General features: G+C 48.6%; 1 protein-coding gene across 1 annotated transcript in view; it reads left to right on the forward strand.

Annotated features, from left to right (window-relative positions):
- The window catches only part of PRPF38A (pre-mRNA processing factor 38A), a 68,533-nt gene that overhangs the window by 20,143 nt on the left and 21,511 nt on the right, over nucleotides 1-26,879 (forward strand). Inside the window, exons 4-8 of the mRNA XM_063938887.1 lie at nucleotides 10,150-10,235; nucleotides 10,781-10,891; nucleotides 13,259-13,368; nucleotides 14,177-14,203; nucleotides 14,347-14,447. Of these exons, the coding sequence (XP_063794957.1) occupies nucleotides 10,150-10,235; nucleotides 10,781-10,891; nucleotides 13,259-13,368; nucleotides 14,177-14,203; nucleotides 14,347-14,447 (435 nt within the window). The remainder of the gene's footprint in view (nucleotides 1-10,149; nucleotides 10,236-10,780; nucleotides 10,892-13,258; nucleotides 13,369-14,176; nucleotides 14,204-14,346; nucleotides 14,448-26,879) is intronic.

The following is a 26,879-nucleotide window of genomic DNA, read 5'->3' on the forward strand; positions in this document are numbered from 1 at the left end:
TACAGGTGCACGTCACCATAAGTCCTTTATGTAAATATCAATATATGAGCCAATTAACTTCTAATGTGTCTCACAGTACTAATGTTGTTGTGGGACAGTTTACAGTGTTTCACAATATTGCGATTATTGCAACATGGACATTGGCATTGAGCCGTAATGTCCGTGTGCGCAAACGACAATTTATTGAAAAGATTGTTACTGTATCATATTATGAGACATCATATTTAGTGTGTTATAGTTTCAATTGCTAACCTAGCCTGCTGGTAGCTGCTTTACTGCTAACTGTTCAAATTCTGATTTGCATGCCGTTCAGGGCTCCCTATTCCCTGTACTTGTACTAGAACAGCGGCCGGTGCTTCATGTTTTTTGTACTTAACTAAGTCGGCTGCTGTTTATATGAAAGTCCTTTCTTAACCTCTCCGGCAGTTCATATATGACTTATTGACTGACACTTTTGGCTAGTACATAGTTCCTACATAACAGTAATCCAATATTTTATATACACATTTCTAATATTTAATCATATCGGGCACAGTGATCAGTAAGAGCGGGCTTGTCAGCACCGCTCGGAAACGCTGACGTGCACGTTTCGCAGATGCTTTAACGTTTCGCAGATGCTTTTGCCTCGTTAAAGCATCCACTAGGGGTCACTGGAGTACTCTTGGGATATGGACGGGCTTCCGTAGGAACAGCACTGAATATTTAAATTTAGAACACTCCACCCCTCCATATCCCCGAGTACCTGTCAGTGTTTTTTCTGTGCTCGACGTAGCAACAGCTCTGTGACTCAGGTCACGATTACTTTGAAGAATTTTTATTTTTATTCGATTTTTTTTTTTTCTATTTTACACATCCCTTTCCCCCTTCCAAAAGGCAGGGTCAGGGATAGTGCAGCTGCTGATAGCAGCAGGGGCGTGTCGGGCCTCTCTGAAAGAGCTCCCTCACAGCCACACACAGCCTCCTGCACAGGCTGGCCGGCGCTTGTTCAGAAGCCCCGTCTGAGCCTCCTCACAAGCTGCAGGATAAAGGTGTGGGGACATTCTTAGCGCCGCTGCTCGCTCCACTTAGCCGCCCGTCCCGCTGCTGCTCTCCCCACTCAGCCGCCCTCCCCACATGGCGACGGCCACAGCAGTTCTTCCGCACGCCTCCGGCCGCCGCTGATCTGCCGCTCAGAGGGCGCCGGCCGCCACAGCTCTCTCGCTCACGGAGCCGGCCGCCGCTACTGCTCCGGGTCCCACCGCTGGTTGACGCGCTGCTCACCCGGGCTCAGACACCGCGCTCGGCGATACCCGCTGGGGCCCCACACGCTGCGCTGCCGCTGCTCTGAATCGGAAAGAGCATGCAGCCATTACACAAGGGGGGGGGGCAATAAATAAATAAGGGGGCAATAAGCGGCATAAGAAATTCTGCAGCACCAGATGCTAGGCTGCAGGGATATTTGCAGGAATTATTAAGCATAGCATGGCAGCCATTTTTAACCATGCTTCCTGTGTCTTCCTGCTGTGATTCCAGAACGTTCCAGTACTACATCTCTACTCCACCGGAGGCGCAGGGGTGTTAGAGGGAATTTGGGATCACATTTAGTAGTACTGGCCACGTGTACTGCACTTGGCCAGATTTATATACAGAGACACCTTACTGCTATTTTACTGAGTCGTGCAAGTGTCTGGTTTTTGTGTATTGTATTGTCTGTCGCCATAATGAGTAAGGCACCAGCAAAAACTAAAAAGCATAATTGCAAAGTCTGTAACAGTGTATTACCGGATGGATCTACCACATGTACAGTATGTTTTGTGAATTTGGTTCAGAATACCATTTCTGCTCCTGTTTTACAACCAATTTCCTCACCGGACCCTCCGTGGGGTATGTTAGTAAATGTACTGGATAGGTTACAATCAGAATTGACCGCCGCTCGTCAGGAGCGGGAAACGGCAAGATCTGAGTCTAGGGTGAGACCGCCAGAACTACCGGAGGCGTCTCAGCCTTGCGTAAGGTCCAAATCCATTTTGGGTAAACGGGATAAATTTCATATGTCTTATGATTTTCCAGTGTCTGCTATGTTGCATTCTGACGATTCCATGCCAGACCTCACGGAACAAGATGAGGGTGAGGAGGGCGAAGTGGAGTCAGATGGCGAGGATATTAACAGTTCCGGCATTGATGATCTCATCAGAGCGGCACGTCAGTCTCTGAAGTTTACTGAAACTGAGGAGCCTCTCACAAATGATCAGGTCGTATTTACTAAACGACAAAAAACTCCAATAAGTTTTCCTGTGTCGGAATCTCTTAATCAGATGTTAGTACTCGGTAACATGTACATGTACATGGGAGAATCCACCAATAGTTGATTCTTCAGTGTCAAAGCTTACCAAGAAATTAACCATACCAGTGCCAGCAGCTACTACGCTTAAAGACCCTTCAGATCGCAAGATAGAAACTATGCTAAAATCCATGTATGTAGCAGCAGGTGTGATGCTAAGACCTGGATTGGTTGGCATTTGGGTCACTAAGGCACTCATAATATGGCTTACAGAACTCAAATCTGCTTTACATGACGAAAACCTGATAATTCTTGTAAATCAAATGATTGAGGCTGTAGAGTATCTCTGTACAGCGTCTACTGACGTCTGTCAGCTCACTTCTCACTTCTCGTATTTCATCGTCGCTAGTTACGGCACGAAGAGCACTCTGGCTGCGTGCTTATCATGCGGAGGCAGAGGTCAAACGAGGTATAGAGGCGTTGCCTTACGATGGCAAGAAGTTGTTTGGTCCTGAATTGGACGCATGGATTGCTGAGGCTACGGGAGGTAAGTCTGTTTTCTTACCATTGCCTCCACCGGTATCAAGAAGAAGGTACGCTGGACCTTCGTTCAAATCCTTTAGACCTTAGCCCTTTCGAGGACGTGGCAGAGGATCAGCCACGCCTGCTAGACGTGGTCGCGGACGTGGTTTCCAACAAACCAACACAACTCGCCAGGACGCTAAGGTTACCGACAAGCCAGTGGCATGACGGGCTACCAGCCCATCTCGGTTCTCCGATTGTGGGAGCACGCCTTCAGACGTTCCATTTGGCGTGGTTCCACACATCCGCGGATGGGTGGATCCGCAATTTAGTGTTAAAAGGTTACAAAATAGAGTTCGACTGTCTTCCGCCTCTGCGGTTTTTCAAGACAGGATTGCCTCTGTCGGACGACAAGAGGAGGGTTCTGCACATTGCCATTCAGTCCCTACTGGATTCGGCAGTTTTGATTCCGGTCCCTGTACACCAACAGGGTCAGGGTTATTATTCAAGTCTGTTTGTGGTACCGAAGCCGGATGGCTCAGTCAGACCAATATTGAACTTAAAGGGTCTCAATCAGTACGTAACTTACTACAGATTCAAGATGGAGTCTCTGCGTTCGGTGATTGCGGGTTTAGAGCCAAAGGAATTTATGATTGCGCTAGACCTCAAGGATGCGTACTTACACATTCCAATTTGGCAACCTCATCAGAAATTCTTACGGTTTGCAATACGCCAGAACCATTACCAGTTTCAGGCTCTACCGTTTGGCCTGTCATCAGCGCCTCGGGTATTCACCAAAGTGATGTCTGTGTTGATAGCTCATCTCAGATCCCTGGGAGTGACAATAGTTCCGTATTTAGACGATCTGCTCATCAAAGCTCCGTCTCAACAGATGCTTCTCCAACATGCGCTGCTAACGTACAATGTACTGGTTCACCACGGTTGGATTGTCAACTTCAAGAAATCACATCTCATTCCGTCTCAACGCCTTCAATTCCTAGGTATGATTCTCGATACGGTCAATCAAAGAATTTACCTACCACAGCAGAAAGTACAAATTCTACGCCATCTAGTACAATTAGTGCTCAAGCCACGCACAGTGTCGGTACACTTGTGCATTCGCCTCTTAGGCACAATGGTAGCAGCTTTCGAAGCGCTTCAGTTCGGAAGATTTCACTCGCGTCCATTTCAACTGAATGTGCTCGCCCAGTGGTCGGGCTCGCATCTGCAGATTCACCACAGGGTGAGGTTGTCGCCAAGGGCAAGAGTATCTCTTCTCTGGTGGCTCAAGGAACACAATTTAACCGCAGGAAGACGGTTCGGAGGCTGGAATTGGATAATTCTAACTACGGACGCCAGTCTCAGAGGTTGCGGAGCGGTAATTCAAAATTGTCAGCTCCAGGGTCTCTGGGCGGATCACGAGAAATTGATGTCTATAAATGTCCTAGAACTCTGCGCAATTTACAATGCGCTACGACAAGCAGTGCACATGCTTCGCTCTCAGCCTGTCCAAGTGCAGTCAGACAATGCGACGGCGGTCGCATACATCAACAAACAAGGAGGAACGAGAAGCCGCATGGCAATGCGGGAAGTAGCTCGTATCCTCAATTGGGCGGAATGCCACCAGGTGATATTGTCGGCAGTGTTCATTCCGGGAGTGGACAACTGGGAAGCGGATTATCTCAGTCGTCGGGATTTTCATCCAGGCGAATGGGCATTAAATCCAGAAGTGTTTCACATGTTGGTTCAGAGATGGGGTTATCCTCAGGTGGACCTGATGGCGTCTCGACACAATCACCAAACGTTCCAGTATGTGTCCAGAACAAGAGATCCAAAGGCAGTAGCGGTGGACGCTCTCACTGTCGCGTGGCCGTACAGTCTTGTGTATCTGTTTCCACTGTTTCCGTTGCTCCCTTTGGTGCTAAAACGGATCAAAAGAGAGTCTGTCACAGTCATACTAGTGGCGCCTCATTGGCCTCGGAGAGCTTGGTTCTCGGATCTCCGAGGACTACTCGCAGACGATCCTTGGCCGCTCCCACTACGTCCAGACCTGTTACAACAGGGTCCGTTCCTTTACCCCGATTTAGCGCGGCTGCGTTTGACGGGGTGGCTGTTGAGACCGCCCTCTTAAGAAGAGAGGGCATTCCAGATTCAGTTATACCAACCATGTTACGAGCTAGGAAGCCGGTTACGGCAGCTCATTATTACAGAATATGGCGTGCCTATATAGGTTGGTGTGAAGCTCGGAAATTTCCGACATCATCTTTAAAGTTATGCCGCCTTTTGTTGTTTCTACAAACAGGGTTAGATGGAGGACTGCGTTTATCTACACTAAAGGTGCAGGTATCTGCTTTGTCAATTTACTTTCAAAGACGATTGGCTCTATTGCCGTCTATACGCACTTTTCTCCAAGGTGTCCTCAGAGTACAGCCTCCATTCATTCCACCTACAGCGCCATGGGACTTGAATCTGGTTTTAGAGTTCTTACAGTCTTTATATTTTGAACCCTTACAGCAAGTGGATATAAAGTTTCTCACTTGGAAAACAATTTTTCTCCTAGCCTTAGCTTCGGCAAGGCGTGTTTCGGATTTGGGTGCCTTGTCATGCAAGGCACCGTATTTGGTGTTTCATGATGACAGAGCGGAACTTCGGACGAATCCCGCTTTCTTACCAAAGGTAGTGTCATCTTTTCACATCAATCAACCAATAGTAGTTCCTGTGTTGACAGCACATTCTGGAACTCTGGATGTGGTACGCGCATTACGCGTTTATGTATCCCGAACGTCTTCAGTTCGTAAGACGGATACGTTGTTTGTTCTCTATGATGCTGCCAAGATAGGTTGGCCAGCGTCTAAACAAACCTTATCCAGATGGATAAAACTGACCATACGTCAGGCTTACCTTCATGCTAGGTTACAACCGCCTACGTCAGTAACCGCTCATTCCACACGTTCTGTGGGAACTTCATGGGCAGCTGGTCGTGGGGCTTCTACGACGCAGCTTTGCCGTGCGGCTACATGGTCTTCAGTGCACACGTTTGTGCGCTTTTACAAGTTTGATACGTTTGCGGCATCAGCATCTAGCTTTGGCCGCCTAGTGTTACAAGTGCCAAACAGCTCTCCCGCCCACGGGGGAAGCTTTGGTACGTCCCAAGAGTACTCCAGTGACCCCTAGTGGATGATAAAGAAAATAGGATTTTGGTACTTACCAGGTAAATCCTTTTCTTTGAATCCATAGGGGGCACTGGACGCCCACCCAGAGCAGTTTTACCTAGATGTGGTGAGTTCGGAGGATCTTATGGTAACACACTTTCACCGACTGGTTCAAATTAAAAGTGCTGGTTAGGGTGTCAACTGTTTAGTTGTCAGTAACGTTATGTGTCAACTTCGTTATTGTCCGTTATGTTATATGTAATACTCCATTGTCAACCTCTCTATAGTTCCTGTTCGGCTCAGTAAAAAACACTGACAGGTACTCGGGGATATGGAGGGGTGGAGTGTTCTAAATTTAAATATTCAGTGCTGTTCCTACGGAAGCCCGTCCATATCCCAAGAGTACTCCAGTGCCCCCTATGGATTCAAAGAAAAGGATTTACCTGGTAAGCACCAAAATCCTATTTTTTTCACTTATATATTTCTCATTTGCTGGGCAATTTTATTGAGTAATAATAAAAGTTATATTTTAATAAATTACATATATTTCTTCTTCTAAGTGCGCCAACAAAGAGACAATCTTTTCTGTCCAATGTTGTTCTTCGTTCTTATTGTCTATGGCGGCACCCCCTACAAATTTAATGCAGATTTTTCAAGCTACAATTTAATTTGGGGATCATTTTAGCGTAAAAACCAAAAATTTCTGGTGCAGAAGACATTCCTTTCCCTCATTTTCCCTTCTTAAAGAAAGCAAAAGGTCAGGCATGCCCGAAACAGGTTCGCACCAAACCCAATAAGCCCAAAACTAAACGGGCCTGGGTCGCCCATCAGCCTGCTTCCAAAACTGACAAGCATGACGGGACGGGACTCCCCCTGGGGGATCCCAGGGTGGGGGGCCGACTTCTAGGGTATACCCAGCAATGGTTGAATACCACGTCTGATGCCTGGGTACAGGAAGTCGTCACTCGAGGTTACGCCGTATCCTTCAAGAATCTCCCCCCTTATCGATTTTGCCTGACAGACGCCCCTTCGGATCAGGTGAAGGCAAAGACTCTTCATTCGGTGGTACAGTCCCTCCTGGACACAGGAGTGGTAGTACAGGTGCATCTGGCTCAGAGAGGCAAGGGGTACTATTTACCGCTGTTCTTAGTCCCGAAACCGAATGGGTCCTACCGGCCCATTCTCAACCTCAAGTCCTTGAACAAATTTGTGAGGGTCTTCAAGTTCCGTATGGAAACTCTTTGCTCTATTGTTCTAGCCTTGGAACCTGGGTATTATATGGTCTCCCTGGACATACAGGATGCTTAACTGCATATTCCCATTGCAGTGTCGCATCAGCAGTACCTGAGGTTTGTGGTTGGCAACCTCCATTACCAATTTCGGGCGTTACCTTTTGGTTTGACCACTGCTCCACGAGTCTTCACAAAGGTCATGGCAGTAATGACTGCTGTGCTTCGCCGTCAAGGGGTCAGGATCCTACCGTACCTGGATGACTTGTTTTTCCTGGCAAATTCCCCAGAAATTATCCTACACCATCTGGATATGACTATCCAGTTTCTGCAAGCCCACGGGTGGCTCATCAACTGGAAGAAATCTTCTCTGGTCCCTGCTCAGAGCATGGAGCACCTGGGGGCATTGTTGGACACTCGCAACCAGCGGTTGTTCTTGTCTTAGGAGAAAGTCCTGAAGCTTCAGGACAGGATTCGGTGCTTACTATCTCGTCCGCAAGTGTCGATACATTCGGCAATGCAAGTGCTAGGTCTCATGGTGTCGGCTTTTGACATGGTGGAGTACGCTCAATTCCATTCCTGCCCTTTGCAGAAGCTGATTCTTGCCAAGTTGGACGGCCTGCCTCACCGGATCAGGTCTCAAATGATCTCCTTGTCTCCGGAGGTCCGTCTGTCACTGAGCTGGTAGCTTCAGGACCAACGATTGAGCAGGAGTCGTCCCTTCTGGATCTCCAACTGGGTTCTTCTGACGACGGATGCCTGTCTGAGACGTTGGGTCGCGGTGTTGGAGTAACACTCCCTTCAGGGTTGGTGGACCAAGGAGGAGTCTCTCCTCCCGATAAACATTCTGGAATTGCGGGCGGTGTTCAACTCATTGAACTTGGCCCAGCATTTAATACAGAACAGACCTGTTCAAGTACAGTCGAACAACGCCACCACGGTGGCGTACATCAATTATCAAGGCGGCACTCGAAGCCGCATGGCAATGAGGGAAGTATCAAGGATTCTTTACTGGGCGGAAAGCCATCTGCCAGCCATATCGGCAGTGTTCATTCCGGGGGTCCTAAACTGGGAAGCGGACTTTCCCAGTCGTAATGACGTACACGCCGGATAATGGAACCTCTCTATCCAGTGGTGTTTCAACTAGAGATGAGCGGATTCGGTTTTACTCGGTTTTACTCGGTTCTCAAAACCGAATCTTATTGGCTATCCAAAACACGTGACATCCGTGAGCCAATAAGATTCGGTTTTGAGAACCGAGTAAAACCGAGTAAAACCGAATCCGCTCATCTCTAGTTTCAACTCCTCGTGGACAAGTGGGGCCTTCCAGATGTGGACCTCATGGCATCTCGACACAATCACAAGGGCCGGTCTTCGGAGCAAGGACAAGGGATGCTAAGCAGCGTTCGTGGACGCACTGGCAATTCCATGGAACTTTCGGCTGCCATACGTGTTCCCTCCGGTGTCACTCCTGCCCAGAGTAATAAGGAAGTTCAAGCAAGAAAGAGGAATCCTACTTCTGATCGCTCCAGCGTGGCCCAGACTGCATTGGTTCTCAGACCTTCAGGGTCTCTCGATAGAGCGTCCCCTTCTACTTCCGCAGCGCTCAGATCTCCTCGTTCAGGGCCCTTGTGTATATCGGGATTTAGCCCGGTTGGCTTTGACGGCGTGGCTTCTGAAGCCTCCGTCTTAAGGGCCAAAGGTTTTTCTGAGGCGGTCATTCAAACCATGTTGAAGGCCCGGAAACCGGCTTCTGCTTGGATTTACTATAGGGTCTGGAATGCTTACTTTGCTTGGTGTGCATCTAACAATCATGACGCTTACAAGTTTAGTACAGCCTAACTTTTACCCTTCCTACAACAGGGCCTGGGCTTGGGCCTTCGTCTGGCCTCCATCAAGGTTCATATTTCTGCCTTGTCTGTTTAGTTCCAGAGAAAAATTACAACTTTATCTGATGTTCATACATTTACTCAGGGCGAGTTGTGGATACAACCTCCTTTATGTCCCGCTGGTGGCTCCTTGGGACTTGTCGGTGGTTCTGGAGGCGTTGCAAGGGTCTCCGTTTGAGCCTCTCGAATCGGCAGACCGTAAGTGGCTTTCTCTTAAGGTGTTTCTGCTGGCTATTGCCTCTGCCAGACTGGTGTCGGATTTGGGTGCTTTGTCCTGTAAGTAACCCTTTCTGATTTTTCATCGTGACTGGGCGGTTCTTAGAACACGTCCTGGGTACCTACCTAAGGTGTCTTCTTTCCACCTTAATCAGGAGATTGTGGTTCCGGCCTTTGCCTCTCCTGAATTGTCTTCCAAAGAGCGGTCTTTGGATGTGGTACATGCTCTCTGTATCTATGTGAAGAGAACTGCTTCTATTCGAAAGTCTGATTCTCTCTTTGTTGTGTTTGGTTTTCACAAATGGGGCTGGCCTGCTCACAAGCACACCTTGGCCAGATGGATTAGAATGGTGATTGCACATGCTAATGTACAGGCTGGTCGTCCAGCTCCTGATACTATTAAGGCCCATTCTACTCGGTCTGTTGGACCTACTTGGGTGGCCCGAAAAGGAGATTTATGGTAAGAACTTACCGTTGTTAAATCTTTTTCTGCGAGGTACACTGGGTTCCACAAGGCGCCCACCCTGACGCACTTAGCTTCTTTGGGTTGGTAATGGCATTAGCCGCTGATACCTTCTCCTGTCGTGAGAATGTGGTGTATGTGGCTTCTAACCATTGTCATCTCTTTTACCTGCTACTGCATTGGACTGGTTAACTAAAAACTGAGCTCCTGTGCACGGAGAGAAACCCTGAGGTTGTGAGTGTTTGTTTCCCATCCCGTTGGGTCAGGGGTCCCCAGACCGGAGTTCCTGTTGTGCGTGAGGACAGACACTCAGTGATGTGACTGACAGGGCAGAGATTTCAGCCTGTGCACTGATCTACCCATGTTTGTACTTTGTGTTAACGAATGGTTCCTCTAATTAATGTACTTTCTCTCTCAGATTTTGAACTGATGCATGTGGATGAGTTCATAGATGAGCTGCTTCATAGCGAACGTATCTGTGACGTTATATTACCACGGTTACAGGTAAATGTGTACACCTTGTCACAGGTGGGGTCGGGATGCTCCTCTTAATCACTTTGCCTGGTCATTGGGCCAAATATAGACCTGATCGCAGCAGCAAAATTATCTAATGGGCAAAAATATGTGCACTGCAGGGGGGGTGGGGGGGCAGCTGTAACATGTGCACTGCAGGTGGGGCAGATGTAACATGTGCAGAGAGAGTTAGATTTGGGTGGGTTATATTGTTTCTGTGCAGAGTAAATACTGGCTGCTTTATTTTTACACTGCAATTTAGATTTCAGTTTGGACACATCCCACCCAAATCTAACTCTCTCTGCACATGTTACATCTGCCCCACCTGGAGTGCACATGTTACATCTACCCCACCTGCAGTACACATGGTTTTGCCCAACTGCTAACAAATTTGCTGCTGCGATCAGGTGTGAATTAGTCCCATTGTTAGGTAAGTGGTTTTGTGGCGCACAGTCTATGTGCTTTGTAAATGGCGCCCGTTGTGTGTAGGTGGGAAATGGACAGACGGTCTCTGATCATGTGTGTTTCCTTGCAAGAAACGTTATGTGCTGGAGGAGACTGAGCAGCTGGACCCTCGTGTTAGTGCTCTAGAAGAGGACATGGATGATGTAGAATCCAGTGAGGAAGAGGAGGATGATGATGAAAAGGTTGGTTATCTGATGCTCTGGATGTTCTTCTTATGAATTTGGTCTCCAGTCTTTTATCAGATGGGAAAGGGATGTAGTTCCGTGACCGCCGGTCACAACACCTCCCCCCTACAGCCCACCCCCTGAAAATCCTGACCGGCGGGTCACACACCCAACACGATGGGAACATAAGAGAACATTGGAACTTACTATTTGTGAATGCAATGTGTTAGGCATTACGTTGGACTTGTGGAGAGTCTGGATGTAGCCCCCTCACGCTATGACCTGTAGAAGGGTGACGGAGTGGCCTCTATTACATTGTGGAGAGTCTGGATGTAGCCTCCTCACGCTATGACCTGTAGAAGGGTGATGGAGTGGCCTCTATTACATTGTGGAGAGTCTGGATGTAGCCCCCTCACGCTATGACCTGTAGAAGGGTGATGGAGTGGCCTCTATTACACTGTGGAGAGTCTGGATATAGCCCCCTTACGCCTTGACCTGTAGAAGGGTGATGGAGTGGCCTCTATTACATTGTGGAGAGTCTGGATGTAGCCTCCTCACGCTATGACCTGTAGAAGGGTGATGGAGTGGCCTCTATTACATTGTGGAGAGTATGGATGTAGTAGACCCTCACGCTATGACCTGTAGAAGGGTGATGGAGTGGCCTCTATTACATTGTGGAGAGTCTGGATGTAGCCCCCTCACGCTATGACCTGTAGAAGGGTGACTGGGTGGCCTCTATTACATTGTGGAGAGTCTGGATGTAGCCTCCTCACGCTATGACCTGTAGAAGGGTGACGGAGTGGCCTCTATTACACTGTGGAGAGTCTGGATGTAGCCCCCTCACGCTATGACCTGTAGAAGGGTGACGGAGAGGCCTCTATTACACTGTGGAGAGTCTGGATGTAGCCCCCTCACGCTATGACCTGTAGAAGGGTGATGTGGTGGCCTCTATTACACTGTGGAGAGTCTGGATGTAGCCCCCTCACTCTATGACCTGTAGAAGGGTGACGGAGTGGCCTCTATTACACTGTGGAGAGTCTGGATGTAGCCTCCTCACGCTATGACCTGTAGAAGGGTGACGGAGTGGCCTCTATTACACTGTGGAGAGTCTGGATGTAGCCTCCTCACTCTATGACCTGTAGAAGGGTGACGGAGTGGCCTCTATTACATTGTGGAGAGTCTGGATGTAGCCCCCTCACGCTATGACCTGTAGAAGGGTGATGGAGTGGCCTCTATTACATTGTGGAGAGTCTGGATGTAGCCCCCTCACGCTATGACCTGTAGAAGGGTGATGGAGTGGCCTCTATTACATTGTGGAGAGTCTGGATGTAGCCCCCTCACGCTATGACCTGTAGAAGGGTGACGGAGTGGCCTCTATTACACTGTGGAGAGTCTGGATGTAGCCCCCTCACGGTATGACCTGTAGAAGGGTGACTGGGTGGCCTCTATTACATTGTGGAGAGTCTGGATGTAGCCTCCTCACGCTATGACCTGTAGAAGGGTGACGAAGTGGCCTCTATTACATTGTGGAGAGTCTGGATGTAGCCCCCTCACGCTATGACCTGTAGAAGGGTGACAGAGTGGCCTCTATTACACTGTGGAGAGTCTGGATGTAGCCTCCTCACGCTATGACCTGTAGAAGGGTGACGGAGTGGCCTCTATTACACTGTGGAGAGTCTGGATGTAGCCTCCTCATGCTATGACCTGTAGAAGGGTGATGGAGTGGCCTCTATTACACTGTGGAGAGTCTGGATGTAGCCTCCTCACTCTGACTTGTAGAAGGGTGATGGAGTGGCCTCTATTACACTGTGGAGAGTCTGGATGTAGCCTCCTCACGCTATGACCTGTAGAAGGGTGACGGAGTGGCCTCTATTACACTGTGGAGAGTCTGGATGTAGCCTCCTCACTCTATGACTTGTAGAAGGGTGATGGAGTGGCCTCTATTACATTGTGGAGAGTCTGGATGTAGCCTCCTCACGCTATGACCTGTAGAAGGGTGACGGAGTGGCCTCTATTACACTGTGGAGAGTCTGGATGTAGCCTCCTCACTCTATGACTTGTAGAAGGGTGATGGAGTAGCCTCTATTACATTGTGGAGAGTCTGGATGTAGCCTCCTCACGCTATGACCTGTAGAAGGGTGACGGAGTGGCCTCTATTACACTGTGGAGAGTCTGGATGTAGCCTCCTCACTCTATGACTTGTAGAAGGGTGATGGAGTAGCCTCTATTACATTGTGGAGAGTCTGGATGTAGACCCCTCACGCTATGACCTGTAGAAGGGTGACGGAGTGGCCTCTATTACATTGTGGAGGGTCTGATGGAATGTAGTGGATGCTACAGATAATACAGAAGTAACGATGATTTCTACCCTTTTACTTGTCTCAGGGCAGAGAACCTTCTCCTGATCATCATAGGCGCAGTTATCGTGACCTAGACAGACCGCGCAGGTCTCCTTCACCTCGCTATCGGAGAAGCCGCAGCCGCTCACCAAGAAGGTAAGTCGGATAGAGTGCGTGTGACCTCAGCACGATAACGTCGGCTTTCCTGATGTTGGATTGCATGCTAGCTCTCCTGAAGGCGTTCCACGCACACCAGTCTTCTGGCGGTGGACACACCTGATACGATGGAACTGCAGCCAATGATAACTGTGCTCTCTGTCCCTGGATGACGCAGTCCTGTGTACAGGTGGCCGGGCAATAGATCCCGGCGTAACCAGTGAGCGGCCTGTTCTGCGACCAGGGCGTTACTGATTGTACTGCGCTATAGGCCTAATTCAGGTGGGATCACTAATCGCGAGCCAACTGGAATTTCTGCGTTCACCCGGCGGGTGCATGCGCATAGCTCGTCCTGCACATGTGACCCCATTTACTGTGGGCGCCCCGCAGTATTTGTGAACGTCTCTGCCTGATAGACAGAGGCGTTCGCAAGGCAGCAAAGCTTCGTTTCCAAGACGGAGTGTTGCGAGAGCGGCTACGTGACGTCATGCGCAGCTGCTCCCATCAGAAAAATGGCGGTGGTCCTTGTGCTGTCACAGCCAGGCTGCGCCGGCAGGAGCCTTCCCTAATCTCTGGGACTGTGCACGAATTGCGCCAGTTAGTGCATGTTGCAGATGAAGGGGGAGTTGGCGTGCTGGGCGGCCCCCGGCGTGCCAGAATTTGCAATCCTTGCTGAATAGCGTCCAGTGTACGTCCTGTGTTTTGCCGTTTATGTCTATAGTAACTTGCTAATGTGACGACCTCACCCTGTGTTTAGTGTGTACGATCGAGCGCTCGCATTTCTCACGGTAATCTGTTTGCATTTCAGACGCAGCCGTTCCCCCAAGAGAAGGAGGTGCGTATGTGATGTCACCGCTTACAAGCGATGCATGGTTCTCGCCGCGCTTTACGTTGGATATTTATAGAAAGAAATCTGATCTGCAGTGTTCCAGGTGCGTGGGGACAGTATTTGCTGATTGTCTTCTCTTCTGCCAACAGTCCTTCTCCTCCTCGCCGAGAGAGACACAGGAGTAAAAGTCCAAGAAGACACCGCAGCCGATCTAGGGAAAGACGCCATCGATCCAAATCTAAATCTCCAGGTACTGCGTCCTGGTTAAAGCTCTGTGCCTTTGGTTTCTGCACGTCTTCCTCATGCCAGAGCTGCTCTCCTGAGAGTATGGGAGGTGGGTGGCTGGGTTACCGAAACGCTTTGCTTCTATTGGTTGAGCCTCCTCCTTGGGCTACATCTTTTTGATTGCGAAGGAACGTCCGTCAGGGGTCAACGGTTCCAGTATGAATGGTCGACAATGTTAAGGTTGACACTCGTTAAGTCGACATGGACAAATGGTCGACACATGAAAAGGTCATGAGTGTTTTTATTTATTTTTGTGTCATTTTCTGATGCAGGGGACGGTGAGGTGGATATATATAGGGGGGGGGGGGGGGGGACTGTCCTAACCCCCGCCAGTATAAATATATATTTTAAAAAAGCGAGACAGAAGCGCGCCATTAAGGGGGTGGAGCTTCGTCCTCACAGCTCACACATCTCAGCGCCATTTTCCTCTACACAGGCTGCAGAGATGCTGGTCCTTCCTCACACTGGGAGTCTTGTTGAAGGAGACAATTTAATAGCAGATCATCTTAATGATTATTTTTGCTCAGTATTTACTACTGAAAGAGAGGGGAAGGGGCCACAGTTAAGTTGCAGGGATATTCAGGAAAATGAAACAAGTACATTTACAGAGGAGAAGGTCCTAACAGAACTCTCAAAGCTGAAAGTGGACAAATCTATGGGGCCAGATGGGATACATCCAAGGATACTAAAAGAACTTAAAGAGGTGCTGGTAGCACCATTGACAGAATTATTCAACCAGTCATTAGCTACAGGAGTAATTCCAGGGGACTGGAAAAGAGCAAACGTAGTCCCACTGCACAAAAGTGGAAGCAAGGAAGAGGCAAACAACTACAGACCAGTGAGTCTTACATCAGTAGTAGGGAAATTGATGGAAACACTCTTAAAAGAAAGCGTTGTAGATTATCTCAAATCCGGCAATTTACTGGATCCCAAACAGCATGGATTCACTGGGGGGAGATCATGTCAAACAAATCTTATTGACTTTTTTGATTGTGTGACAAAAGTGATGGATAAAGGTGGAGCCATGGATATAGCTTATCTAGACTTTAGTAAGGCTTTTGACACAGTTCCACATCGCAGACTGCTAAATAAACTTGAAAGTTTGGGATTGGATATTAGGATTATTGAATGGATAAGATCTTGGTTGAAGGATAGAAAACAGAGAGTTGTGGTAAATGGAGTGCATTCACAGGAGGGAAATGTTACCAGTGGAGTACCCCAGGGATCTGTACTTGGACCAGTGCTTTTTAATATCTTTATTGGTGACATTGCAAATGGCATTAAAGGGAAAGTATGCCTTTTTGCAGATGACACAAAGGTATGCAACAGGGTAGACACACCAGGTGGGGTAAAACAAATGATTGAGGATCTAGGTAGACTAGAGGAATGGTCAAGAGTCTGGCAATTACAGTTTAATGCCAAAAAATGCAAAATCATGCACTTGGGTCTCAAAAATCCTAAAGCTAAATACAGTAGTAATGGCACTATACTGGAAACTACTGAGGAGGAAAGGGATCTAGGAGTCACTATTTCAGATGACTTAAAGGCAGGTAAGCAATGTAACAAGGCAATGAGGAAGGCTAGTCAGATGCTTGGTTGCATTGGGAGAGGAATCAGCAGCAGAAAGAAAGAAGTAATAATGCCACTGTATAGGTCATTGGTACGGCCTCATCTAGAATACTCTATTCAGTTCTGGAGGCCATATCTTCAAAAGGATATTAATACATTAGAAACTGTACAAAGGAGGGCAACTAAAATGGTGCATGGCCTACATCACAAAACATCCCCAGAAAGACTAAGAAATCTCAATATGTATAGTTTGGAGCAGAGAAGGGAAAGGGGGGACATGATAGAAACTTTCAAATATATCAAGGGTTTTAACAAAGTCCAGGAGGGAAACATTCTCCAAATGAAGAGAAGCAACAGGACACGAGGACATGCACTGAGACTGGAGGGGGGGAGGTTCAGGGGAAATTTGCGGAAAAATTATTTCACAGAAAGGGTAGTGGACAAGTGGAATAGCCTCCCATCAGAGGTGGTAGAGGCTAAGGCAGTAGAGCAATTTAAACATGCATGGGATAGACATAAGGATATCCTTACAAAGAAATAAGGATCAAATAAGGTTAGAGATAAAAATAATATAAAAAAAAAAAAAAGGGGGCAGACTAGATGGGCCAAGTGGTTCTTATCTGCCGACAAATTCTATGTTTCTGTGTTTCACTTCTGAATAAGTATCGGGGTGCAAAACGGGGGGGCACAGTAATATTGGTGCAATATATGTGTAATATAAAGCGCTGCAGGTCTGGGGCATTCTTTAGTGTTTCAGAACCGGGATTGAGCGCTGGGTTGTGAGCTGGCAATCTTCCTCTGTGTCTCTCTGACAGACTTTACTGTGGGTCTGTCCCCTATATGCCCAGTGTGTCTGTGGGTGTTTGGTACAAGTGTGTCGGCATGTCTGAGGCTGAAGGCTCTTCCCAGGAGGAGGCTGTATTAGGGACACAAACAGCTGGGGGAGGGACCCTGTCCGCACCGCCGATGCCGTATTGGATAAATGTGTTGAACGCCTTGAATGCTAATGTGGCTCTTATTAGTAAGAGGCTAGATAAGTCTGAGTCTCAGACCCAGGCATGGAAGAAATCTGTAGAAGATATGTTATTGCAAAGTCAGGTCCCCTCAGGGTCACAGAAACGTACGTTGGCCCAGTTGGCAGACTCTGATACCGACACGGACTCTGATTCCAGTGTCGACTACAGCGATTCCAGATTAGATCCAAAATTGGCAAAGAGCATTCAGTACATGATTGTGGCGGTTAAAGATGTGTTACACATCACTGAGGACCCGGCTGTCCCTGATAAAAGGGTCTGTATGTATAAGGAAAGGAAACCTGAGATTTCCTCCCTCTCATGAACTGAACACGCTATTTGAAAAACTCTGGGAAGCTCCTGACAAAAAGTTTCAGATTCCCAAAAGAATTACGGTAGCTTATCCATTTTCCTCGGCGGATAGGGAAAAGTGGGAGTCACCCCCCACTGTGGACAAGGCCCTGTCACGTTTGTCTAAAAAGATGGCGCTTCCGTCACCTGACACAGCGGCCCTTAAGGATCCTGCGGATCGTAAACAAGAAACTAAGTTAAAGTCCATTTATGCGACCACAGGTACACTACTCCGACCTGTCATTGCGTCTGTGTGGGAAGTAGTGCTATCGGAAAGTGGGCAGACAACATGTCTTCTGAAATAGATACCCTAGATAGGGATGGCGTCCTCTTGACGCTGGGTTATATCAAGGACGCTACAGCATACCTTAAGTAAGCTGGGAGAGATATTGGTCTTTTGGGATCAAAGGCCAATGCCATGGCTGTCTCAGCTAGAGGAGCGTTGTGGATTCACCAATGGAATGCTGATGCTGATTCCAAGAAAAGTATGGAATCTCTACCATATAAAGGTAAGGCTTTATTTGGTAACAGCCTTGATAATTTGGTATCTACAGATACCGCGGGTAAGTCATCCTTTTTGCCTTATGTTCCTCCACAACAAAAGAAAACGCATCCCTATCAGATGCAGTCCTTTCGGCCCAATAAATACAGAAAGGGCCGAGGTTCTTCCTTCCTTGCTACTAGAGGAAGGGGAAGAGGTAAACGATCACCAGCCTTGTCAGACTCCCAGGAGCAGAAGTCCTCCCAGGCTTCTACCACTTCCACCGCATGACGTTGGGGCTACTATGCGGGAGTCCGCATCGGTGGGGGCACGTCTCAAACTCTTCAGTCAGTTTTGTGTTCGTTCGGACCTAGACCCATGGGTTTTACAAATAGTATCCCAAGGGTACAAGCTGGAGTTTCAAGACGTTCCCCCTCGCCGGTTTTTCAAATCGGCCTTACCAGCTTCTCTTCCGAACAGGGAGGTAGTTTGCGATGCAGTACAAAAGTTGTGTCAAAATAAAGTTTTCTCTGACGTCCTAGTGGATGCTGGGAACTCCGAAAGGACCATGGGGAATAGCGGCTCCGCAGGAGACTGGGCACAACCAAAGAAAGCTTTTAGGTCACCTGGTGTGCACTGGCTCCTCCCACTATGACCCTCCTCCAAGCCTCAGTTAGATTTTGTGCCCGGCCGAGGTTGGATGCACACTAGGGGCTCTCCTGAGCTTCTAGAAAGAAAGTATATAATTAGGTTTTTTATTTTACAGTGAGACCTGCTGGCAACAGGCTCACTGCAGCGAGGGACTAAGGGGAGAAGAAGCGAACCTTCCTGCTTGCAGCTAGCTTGGGCTTCTTAGGCTACTGGACACCATTAGCTCCAGAGGGACCGACCGCATGGAACTGGCCTTGGTGTTCGGTCCCGGAGCCGCGCCGCCGTCCCCCTTACAGAGCCAGAAGCAAGAAGAGGTCCGGAAAATCGTCGGCAGAAGACATCAGTCTTCACCAAGGTAGCGCACAGCACTGCAGCTGTGCGCCATTGCTCCTCATGCACACTTCACACTCCGGTCACTGAGGGTGCAGGGCGCTGGGGGGGGGCGCCCTGAGCAGCAATAAAAACACCTTGGCTGGCATATATATCACAATATATAGCCCCAGAGGCTATATATGTGATAAATACCCCTGCCAGAATCCATAAAAATGCGGGAGAAAAGTCTGCTAAAAAGGGGCGGAGCTATCTCTCTCAGCACACTGGCGCCATTTTCTCTTCACAGTGCAACTGGAAGACAGCTCCCCAGGCTCTCCCCTGTAGTTTTCAGGCTCAAAGGGTTAAAAAGAGAGGGGGGGCACTAAATTTAGGCGCAATATTGTATATACAAGCAGCTATTGGGAAAAAATCCCTAAATTATATAGCGCTCTGGTGTGTGCTGGCATACTCTCTCTCTGTCTCCCCAAAGGGCTGTGTGGGGTCCTGTCCTCAGTCAGAGCATTCCCTGTGTGTGTGCGGTGTGTCGGTACGGCTGTGTCGACACGTTTGATGAGGAGGCTTATGTGATGACAGAGCAGATGCCGATAAATGGGATGTCGCCCCCTGTGGGGCCGACACCAGAGTGGATGGATAGGTGGAAGGTATAAACCGACAGTGTCAACTCCTTACATAAAAGGCTGGATGACGTAACGGCTATGGGACAGCCGGCTTCTCAGCCCGCGCCTGCCCAGGCGTCTCAAAGGCCATCAGGGGCTCAAAAACGCCCGCTCCCTCAGATGGCAGACACAGATGTCGACACGGAGTCTGACTCCAGTGTCGACGAGGTTGAGACATATACACAATCCACTAGGAACATCCGTTACATGATCCCGGCAATAAAAAATGTGTTACACATTTCTGACATTAACCCAAGTACCACTAAAAGGGTTTTATGTTTGGGGAGAAAAAGCAGGCAGTGTTTTGTTCCCCCATCAAATGAGTGAATGAAGTGTGAAAAAGCGTGGGTTCCCCCGATAAGAAACTGGTAATTTCTAAAAAGTTACTGATGGTGTACCCTTTCCCGCCAGAGGATAAGTTACGCTGGGAGATATCCCCTAGGGTGGATAAAGCGCTCACACGTTTGTCAAAAAAGGTGGCACTGCCGTCTTAGGATACTGCCACTTTGAAGGTACCTGCTGATAAAAAGCAGGAGGCTATCCTGATGTCTGTATTTACACACTCGGGTACTAGACTGAGACCTGCAGATAGTGCTGCTGCAGCGTGGTCTGTAACCCTGTCAAACAGGGATACTATTTTGCGAACATAAGACGTCTTATATATGAGGGATGCACAGAGGGATATTTTGCCGGCTGGCATCCAGAATTAATGCAATGTCCATTCGGTCAGGAGGTTATTAGAGACCCGACACTGGACAGGTGATGCTAACTTTAAAAGGCACATAGAGCCTTATAAGGGTGAGGAATTGTTTGGGGATGGTCTCTGGGACCTTGTATCCACAGCAACAGCTGGGAAGGAAAATTTTTTACCTCAGGTTTCCTCACAGCCTCAGAAAGCACTGTATTATCAGGTACAGTCCTTTCGGCTTCAGAAATGCAAGCGTGTAAAACGAGGGAAGAGGGAAAAAGCTGCGCCAGTCAGCCAGTTCCCAGAATCAAAATTCTTCCTCCGCTTCCTCTGAGTCCACCGCATGACGGGGGGGCTCCACAGGCGTAGCCAGGTACGGTGGGGGGCCGCCTCAAAAATTTCAGCGATCAGTGGGCTCGCTCACAGGTGGATCCCTAGATCCTTCAAGTAGTATTTCAGGGGTACAAGCTGGAATTCGAGGTGTCTCCCCCCCGCCGTTTCCTCAAATCTGCCTTGCCGACAACTCCCTCAGGCAGGGAGACTGTGCTAGAGGCAATTCACAAGCTGTATTCCCAGCAGGTGATAGTCAAGGTGCCCCTACTTCAACAAGGACGGGGTTACTATTCCACATACCGAAACCGGACGGTTCGGTGAGACCCATTTTATATTTGAAATCCTTGAACACATACATAAAAAAATTCAAGTTCAAGATGGAATCGCTCAGGGCGATTATTGCAAGCCTGGAGGAGGGGGATTACATGGTATCCCTGGACATCAAGGAGGCTTACCTACATGTCCCCATTTACCATCCTCACCAGGAGTACCTCAGATTTGTGGTACAGGATTGCCATTACCAATTCCAAACACTGCCGTTTGGACTGTCCACGGCACCGAGGGTCTTTACCAAGGTAATGGCAGAAATGATGATACTCCTTCGCGAAAGGAAGTTTTAATTATCCCGTACTTGGACGATCTCCTTATAAAGGCGAGGTCCAAGGAGCAGTTGCTGGTCGGAGTAGCACTATCTCGGGAAGTGCTACAACAGCACGGATGGATTCTATACATTCCAAAGTCACAGCTGGTTCCTACCACACGCCTGCTGTTCCTGGGGATGGTTCTGGACACAGAACAGAAAAAAGTGTTTCTCCCGCAGGAGAAAGCCAAGGAGCTGTCATCTCTAGTCAGAGACCTCCTGAAACCAAAACAGGTATCGGTGCATCACTGCACACGAGTCCTGGGAAAAATGGTAGCTTCTTACGAAGCAAAATTCCATTCGGCAGGTTCCATGCAAGAACCTTTCAGTGGGACCTCTTGGACAAGTGGTCGGGATCGCATCCTCAGATGCATCGGCTGATAACCCTGTCTCCAAGGACCAGGGTATCTCTACTGTGGTGGCTGCAGAGTGCTCATCTTCAAGAGGGCCGCAGATTCGGCATACAGGACTGGGTCCTGCTAACCACGGATGCCAGCCTTCGAGGCTGGGGGGCAGTCACACAGGGAAGAAATTTCCAAGGACTTTGGTCAAGTCGGGAGTCGTCCCTACACATAAATATTCTGGAACTGAGGGCCATTTACAATGCCCTAAGTCAGGCAAGGCCTCTGCTTCAAAACCAGCCGGTACTGATCCAATCCGACAACATCACGGCAGTCGCCCATGTAAACCGACAGGGCGGCACAAGAAGCAGGATGGCGATGGCAGAAGCCACAAGGATTCTCCGATGGGCGGAAAATCACGTCTTAGCACTGTCAGCAGTGTTCATTCCGGGAGTGGACAACTGGGAAGCAGACTTCCTCAGCGGACACGACCTACACCCGGGAGAGTGGGGACTTCATCCAGAAGTCTTCCAACTTTTGGTAAACCGTTGGGAACGGCCACAGGTGGTATTGCGCCAGGTCAAGGGACCCTCAGGCGATAGCTGTGGACGCTCTAGTGACACCGTGGGTGTACCAGTCAGTTTATGTGTTCCCTCCTCTGCCTCTCATACCAAGGGTACTGAGAATAATAAGAAAACGAGGAGTAAGAACAATACTCGTGGTTCCGGATTGGCCAAGACGAGCGTGGTACCCGGAACTTCAAGAGATGATCTCAGAGGACCCATGGCCTCTGCCGCTCAGACAGGATCTGCTACAGCAGGGGCCCTGTCTGTTCCAAGACTTACCGCGGCTGCGTTTGACGGCAGGGCGGTTGAACGCCGGATCCTGAAGGAAAAGGGCATTCCGGAGGAAGTCATTCCTACGCTGATTAAAGCCAGGAAAGATGTAACTGCAAAGCATTATCACCGCATATGGCGGATGTATGTTGCTTGGTGTGAGGCCAAAAAGGCCCCAACAGAGGAATTTCAACTGGGTCGATTTCTGCATTTCCTACAAGCAGGAGTGACTATGGGCCTAAAATTAGGCTCCATTAAGGTACAGATCTCTGCTTTGTCGATTTTCTTCCAGAAAGAACTAGCTTCACTACCTGTAGTTCAGACATTTGTTAAGGGAGTGCTGCATATTCAGCCCCCTTTTGTGCCTCCAGTGGCACCTTGGGATCTCACTGTGGTGTTGAGTTTCTTAAAATCACATTGGTTTGAGCCACCTAAAACCGTGGATCTAAAATATCTCACGTGGAAAGTGGTCATGTTATTGGCCTTGGCTTCAGCCAGGCGTGTGTCAGAATTGGTGGCTTTGTCATGTAAAAGCCCTTATCTGATTTTCCATATGGATAGGGCAGAATTGAGGACTCGTCCCCAGTTTCTCCCTAAGGTGGTATCAGCTTTTCACTTGAACCAACCTATTGTGGTGCCTGCGGCTACTAGGGACTTGGAGGATTCCAAGTTGCTGGACGTGGTCAGGGCCTTGAAAATTTATGTTTCCAGGACGGCTAGAGTCAGGAAAATTGACTCGCTATTTATCCTGTATGCACCCAACAAGCTGGGTGCTCCTGCTTCTAAGCAGACTATTGCTCGCTGGATTTGTAGCACAATTCAGCTGGCGCATTCTGCGGCTGGACTGCCGCATCCTAAATCAGTAAAAGCCCATTCCATAAGGAAGGTGGGCTCATCTTGGGCGGCTGCCCGGGGGGTCTCGGCTTTACAACTTTGCTGAGCTGCTACTTGGTCAGGGGCAAACACGTTTGCAAAATTCTACATATTTGATACCCTGGCTGAGGAGGACCTTGAGTTCTCTCATTCGGTGCTGCAGAGTCATCCGCACTCTCCCGCCCGTTTGGGATCTTTGGTATAATCCCCATGGTCCTTTCGGAGTTCCCAGCATCCACTAGGACGTCAGAGAAAATAAGATTTTACTCACCGGTAAATCTATTTCTCGTAGTCCGTAGTGGATGCTGGGCGCCCGTCCCAAGTGCGGATTGTCTGCAATACTTGTACATAGTTATTGTTAACTAAAGGGTTATTGTTGAGCCATCTGTTGAGAGGCTCTGTTATATTTCATACTGTTAACTGGATATGGTATCACGAGTTATACGGTGTGATTGGTGTGGCTGGTAAGAGTCTTACCCGGGATTCAAAATCCTTCCTTATTATGTCAGCTTGTCCGGGCACGGTGTCCTAACTGAGGCTTGGAGGAGGGTCATAGTGGGAGGAGCCAGTGCACACCAGGTGACCTAAAAGCTTTCTTTAGTTGTGCCCAGTCTCCTGCGGAGCCGCTATTCCCCATGGTCCTTTCGGAGTTCCCAGCATCCACTACGGACTACGAGAAATAGATTTACCGGTGAGTAAATTCTTATTATCGTCAGGGTTCCCCAGTCACAACAGGGAGAAGGTTTTTATTCGAGCCTGTTTGTGGTCCCGAAGCCGGACGGCTCAGTCAGACCACTCCTAAACCTGAAATCCCTAAATTTCTACCTAAAGAAATTCAAATTCAAGCTGTAGTCTCCCCGAGCAGTGATCTCCAGTCTGGAGGAAGGGGATTGTATGGTGTCGGTGGACATAAAGAATGCCTACTTACATGCTCCCATTTATCCTCCGCATCAGGCTTACCTGAGGTTTGCAATTCAGGATTGTCATTACCAATTTCAAACGTTGCCGTTTGGTCTGTCCACGGCTCCGAGGATTTTCACCAAAAGTGATGGCGGAGATGATGGTTCTCCTTACTTGGACGATCTCCTGATAAAGGTGAGATCCAGGGACCAGTTGGTACAAAAGTTGCACTCTCCCTGACAGTCCTTCAGCAACATGGTTGGCTCCTAAACTTTTGCCAAAATCACAGTTGATTCCGACGACGCGGTTGTCGTTTTTGGGAATGATACTGGACACAGAACTACAGAGAGTCTTTCTTCCAGTGGCAAAGGCTCTGGAACTTCAGAGTCTGGTCAAACAAATTCTGAAGCCAGCAAGTGTGTCAATCCATCAATGCATTCGGTTGCTGGGGAAGATGGTTGCGGCCTACGAGGCCATTCAGTTTGGCAGGTTCCATGCCAGAGTGTTCCAGTGGGACCTGTTGGACAAGTGGTCCGGGTCCCACCTACACATGCACCGGAGGATAATCCGGTCTTCCAAAACCAGGGTATCACTCCTGTGGTGGCTGCACAGCTCTCACCTTCTAGAGGGGCGCAGGTTCGGGATACAGGACTGGATCCTAGTGACCACGGATGCAAGCCTCCGAGGCTGGGGAGCAGTCACAATGGGAGAAAACTTCCAAGGAAGATGGTCAAATCAGGAAACTTGTCTCCACATGAGCAGCTACTTGGTCGGGGTCAAACACATTTGCAAAGTTCTACAAGTTTGACACCTTGGCCGATGAAGACTTTAAGTTTGGTCAATCGGTGCTGCAGAGTCATCCGCACTCTCCCGCCCGTTCTAGAGCTTTGGTATAACCCCATGGTTCTATGGTGACCCCAGCATCCTCTAGGACGTATGAGAAAATAGGATTTTAATACTTACCGGTAAATCCGTAGAGGATGCTGGGCGCCCGTCCCAGTGCGTACTGTATTTGCAGTTATTAGTTGTGTTACACACATGTTGTATTACGTTATTGTCAGCATGTTGCTGCAATTGTTCATGCCGTTGGCTTGTGTTCTGTTGAATGCCATGTTGTGCGGCGTGTTTGTTGTGTGAGCTGGTATGAATCTCACCTTAGTTTAACAATAAATCCTTTCCTTGAAATGTCCGTCTCCCTGGGCACAGTTCCTATAACTGGAGTCTGGAGGAGGGGCATAGAGGGAGGAGCCAGTTCACACCCTTTTAAAGTCTTAAAGTGCCCATGTCTCCTGCGGATCCCGTCTATACCCCATGGTTCTATGATGACCCCAGCATCCTCTACGGACTAAGAGAAAAGGATTTAAGGCAGGTATTAAAATCCTATTTTCGCTGCACGTGTGCACTGCAGCTCAAACGCAAGATCAGTGCAAAAACATTGATGTGTGCAATAGCCGCTTTGCGTCCGCACCCGAATGACCTCCTTAATGCAATGAGCCAATGCATCCTGGTGTATACCCAGCACCTGCCTCTCCCTGCAGCCACCGGAAAAATCTAATGCAATGAGTCGCTGTGCCCCTGTGTATACCCGGCGGCTGCCTCTTCCTGCAGCCACCGGGAAAATCTGATGCAATGAGTTGCTGTTCCCCTGTGTATATCTAGCACCTGCCTCTTCCTGCAGCCACTGGGAAAATCTAATGACAGGAGTCACTGTGTCCCTGTGTATACCCGGCGGCTGCCTCTTTCTGCAGACACCGGGAAAATCTAATGACAGGAGTCACTGTGTCCCTGTGTATACCCGGCGGCTGCCTCTTCCTGCAGACACCGGGAAAATCTAATGACAGGAGTCACTGTGTCCCTGTCTATACCCGGCGGCTGCCTCTTCCTGCAGCCACTGGGAAAATCTAATGACAGGAGTCACTGTGTCCCTGTCTATACCCGGCGGCTGCCTCTTCCTGCAGCCACTGGCAAAATCTAATGACAGTTGCCCCTCTGTTGGAGAACTATGAAAGAAGCAGTTTTCAGTTCCCCATTGTTAGGCCACGATATCTTGATGGTCCAATATTTTCTGTCACAGACCATTTAATTTTTTTATTTTGAAATGATAAAAGTGTTCAGAAGATGTTCTTCACCAAATTCAAGCATTGAAAAAAGACCATTTCTGAGCAGTTTTTGGACAAAGTATGTCAGTTAAGTTGTTAACTACTCACAAATAAGTTGCCACAAAAGAAATAACTATAAACTACCCCCATTCTCGCCTAATCCGTGCTTGGAGTTTGTTAGAATTTGTGGGTTTTTTGTTTGACCACAAGTCCTCAATGGGATTAGTGTCTGGGGAGTTTTCTGGCCATGGATCCGAATGGCGGCCATCAGTCGGTATGTGGCCCAGAAGGTGATTGACGGCAGCCAGGGTGAAAAAGAAGGGTCACTCTGCATAAACGTAATGACATTGTCAGTAAAAGCCTCTGACACATGAAATGCTGTAATTGTACTTCAGGAGACCAGCGTAACCTCTGACTAGAAGGTATAAAAACACTGAAGCAGCAGATTTGTGAGAACTAATACTTGCGACATTCTCCACATTTGGCCAGGGCTGTAGAGGATCAGAATCTTTTTCATCCACAGGCTGAAACTTTTTTTATTTTTTGAGAAATTCTGAAAAAAATCTGAAATCAAGTAAATTGTGTGAATGTCCTCCTTAGGGTCAGTTGTGTGGTGAGGAACAGGGTTCTCTT

This window comes from Pseudophryne corroboree, chromosome 9, assembly GCF_028390025.1.
Source record: "Pseudophryne corroboree isolate aPseCor3 chromosome 9, aPseCor3.hap2, whole genome shotgun sequence".
In the NCBI taxonomy this organism is placed as follows: Eukaryota; Metazoa; Chordata; class Amphibia; order Anura; family Myobatrachidae; genus Pseudophryne; species Pseudophryne corroboree.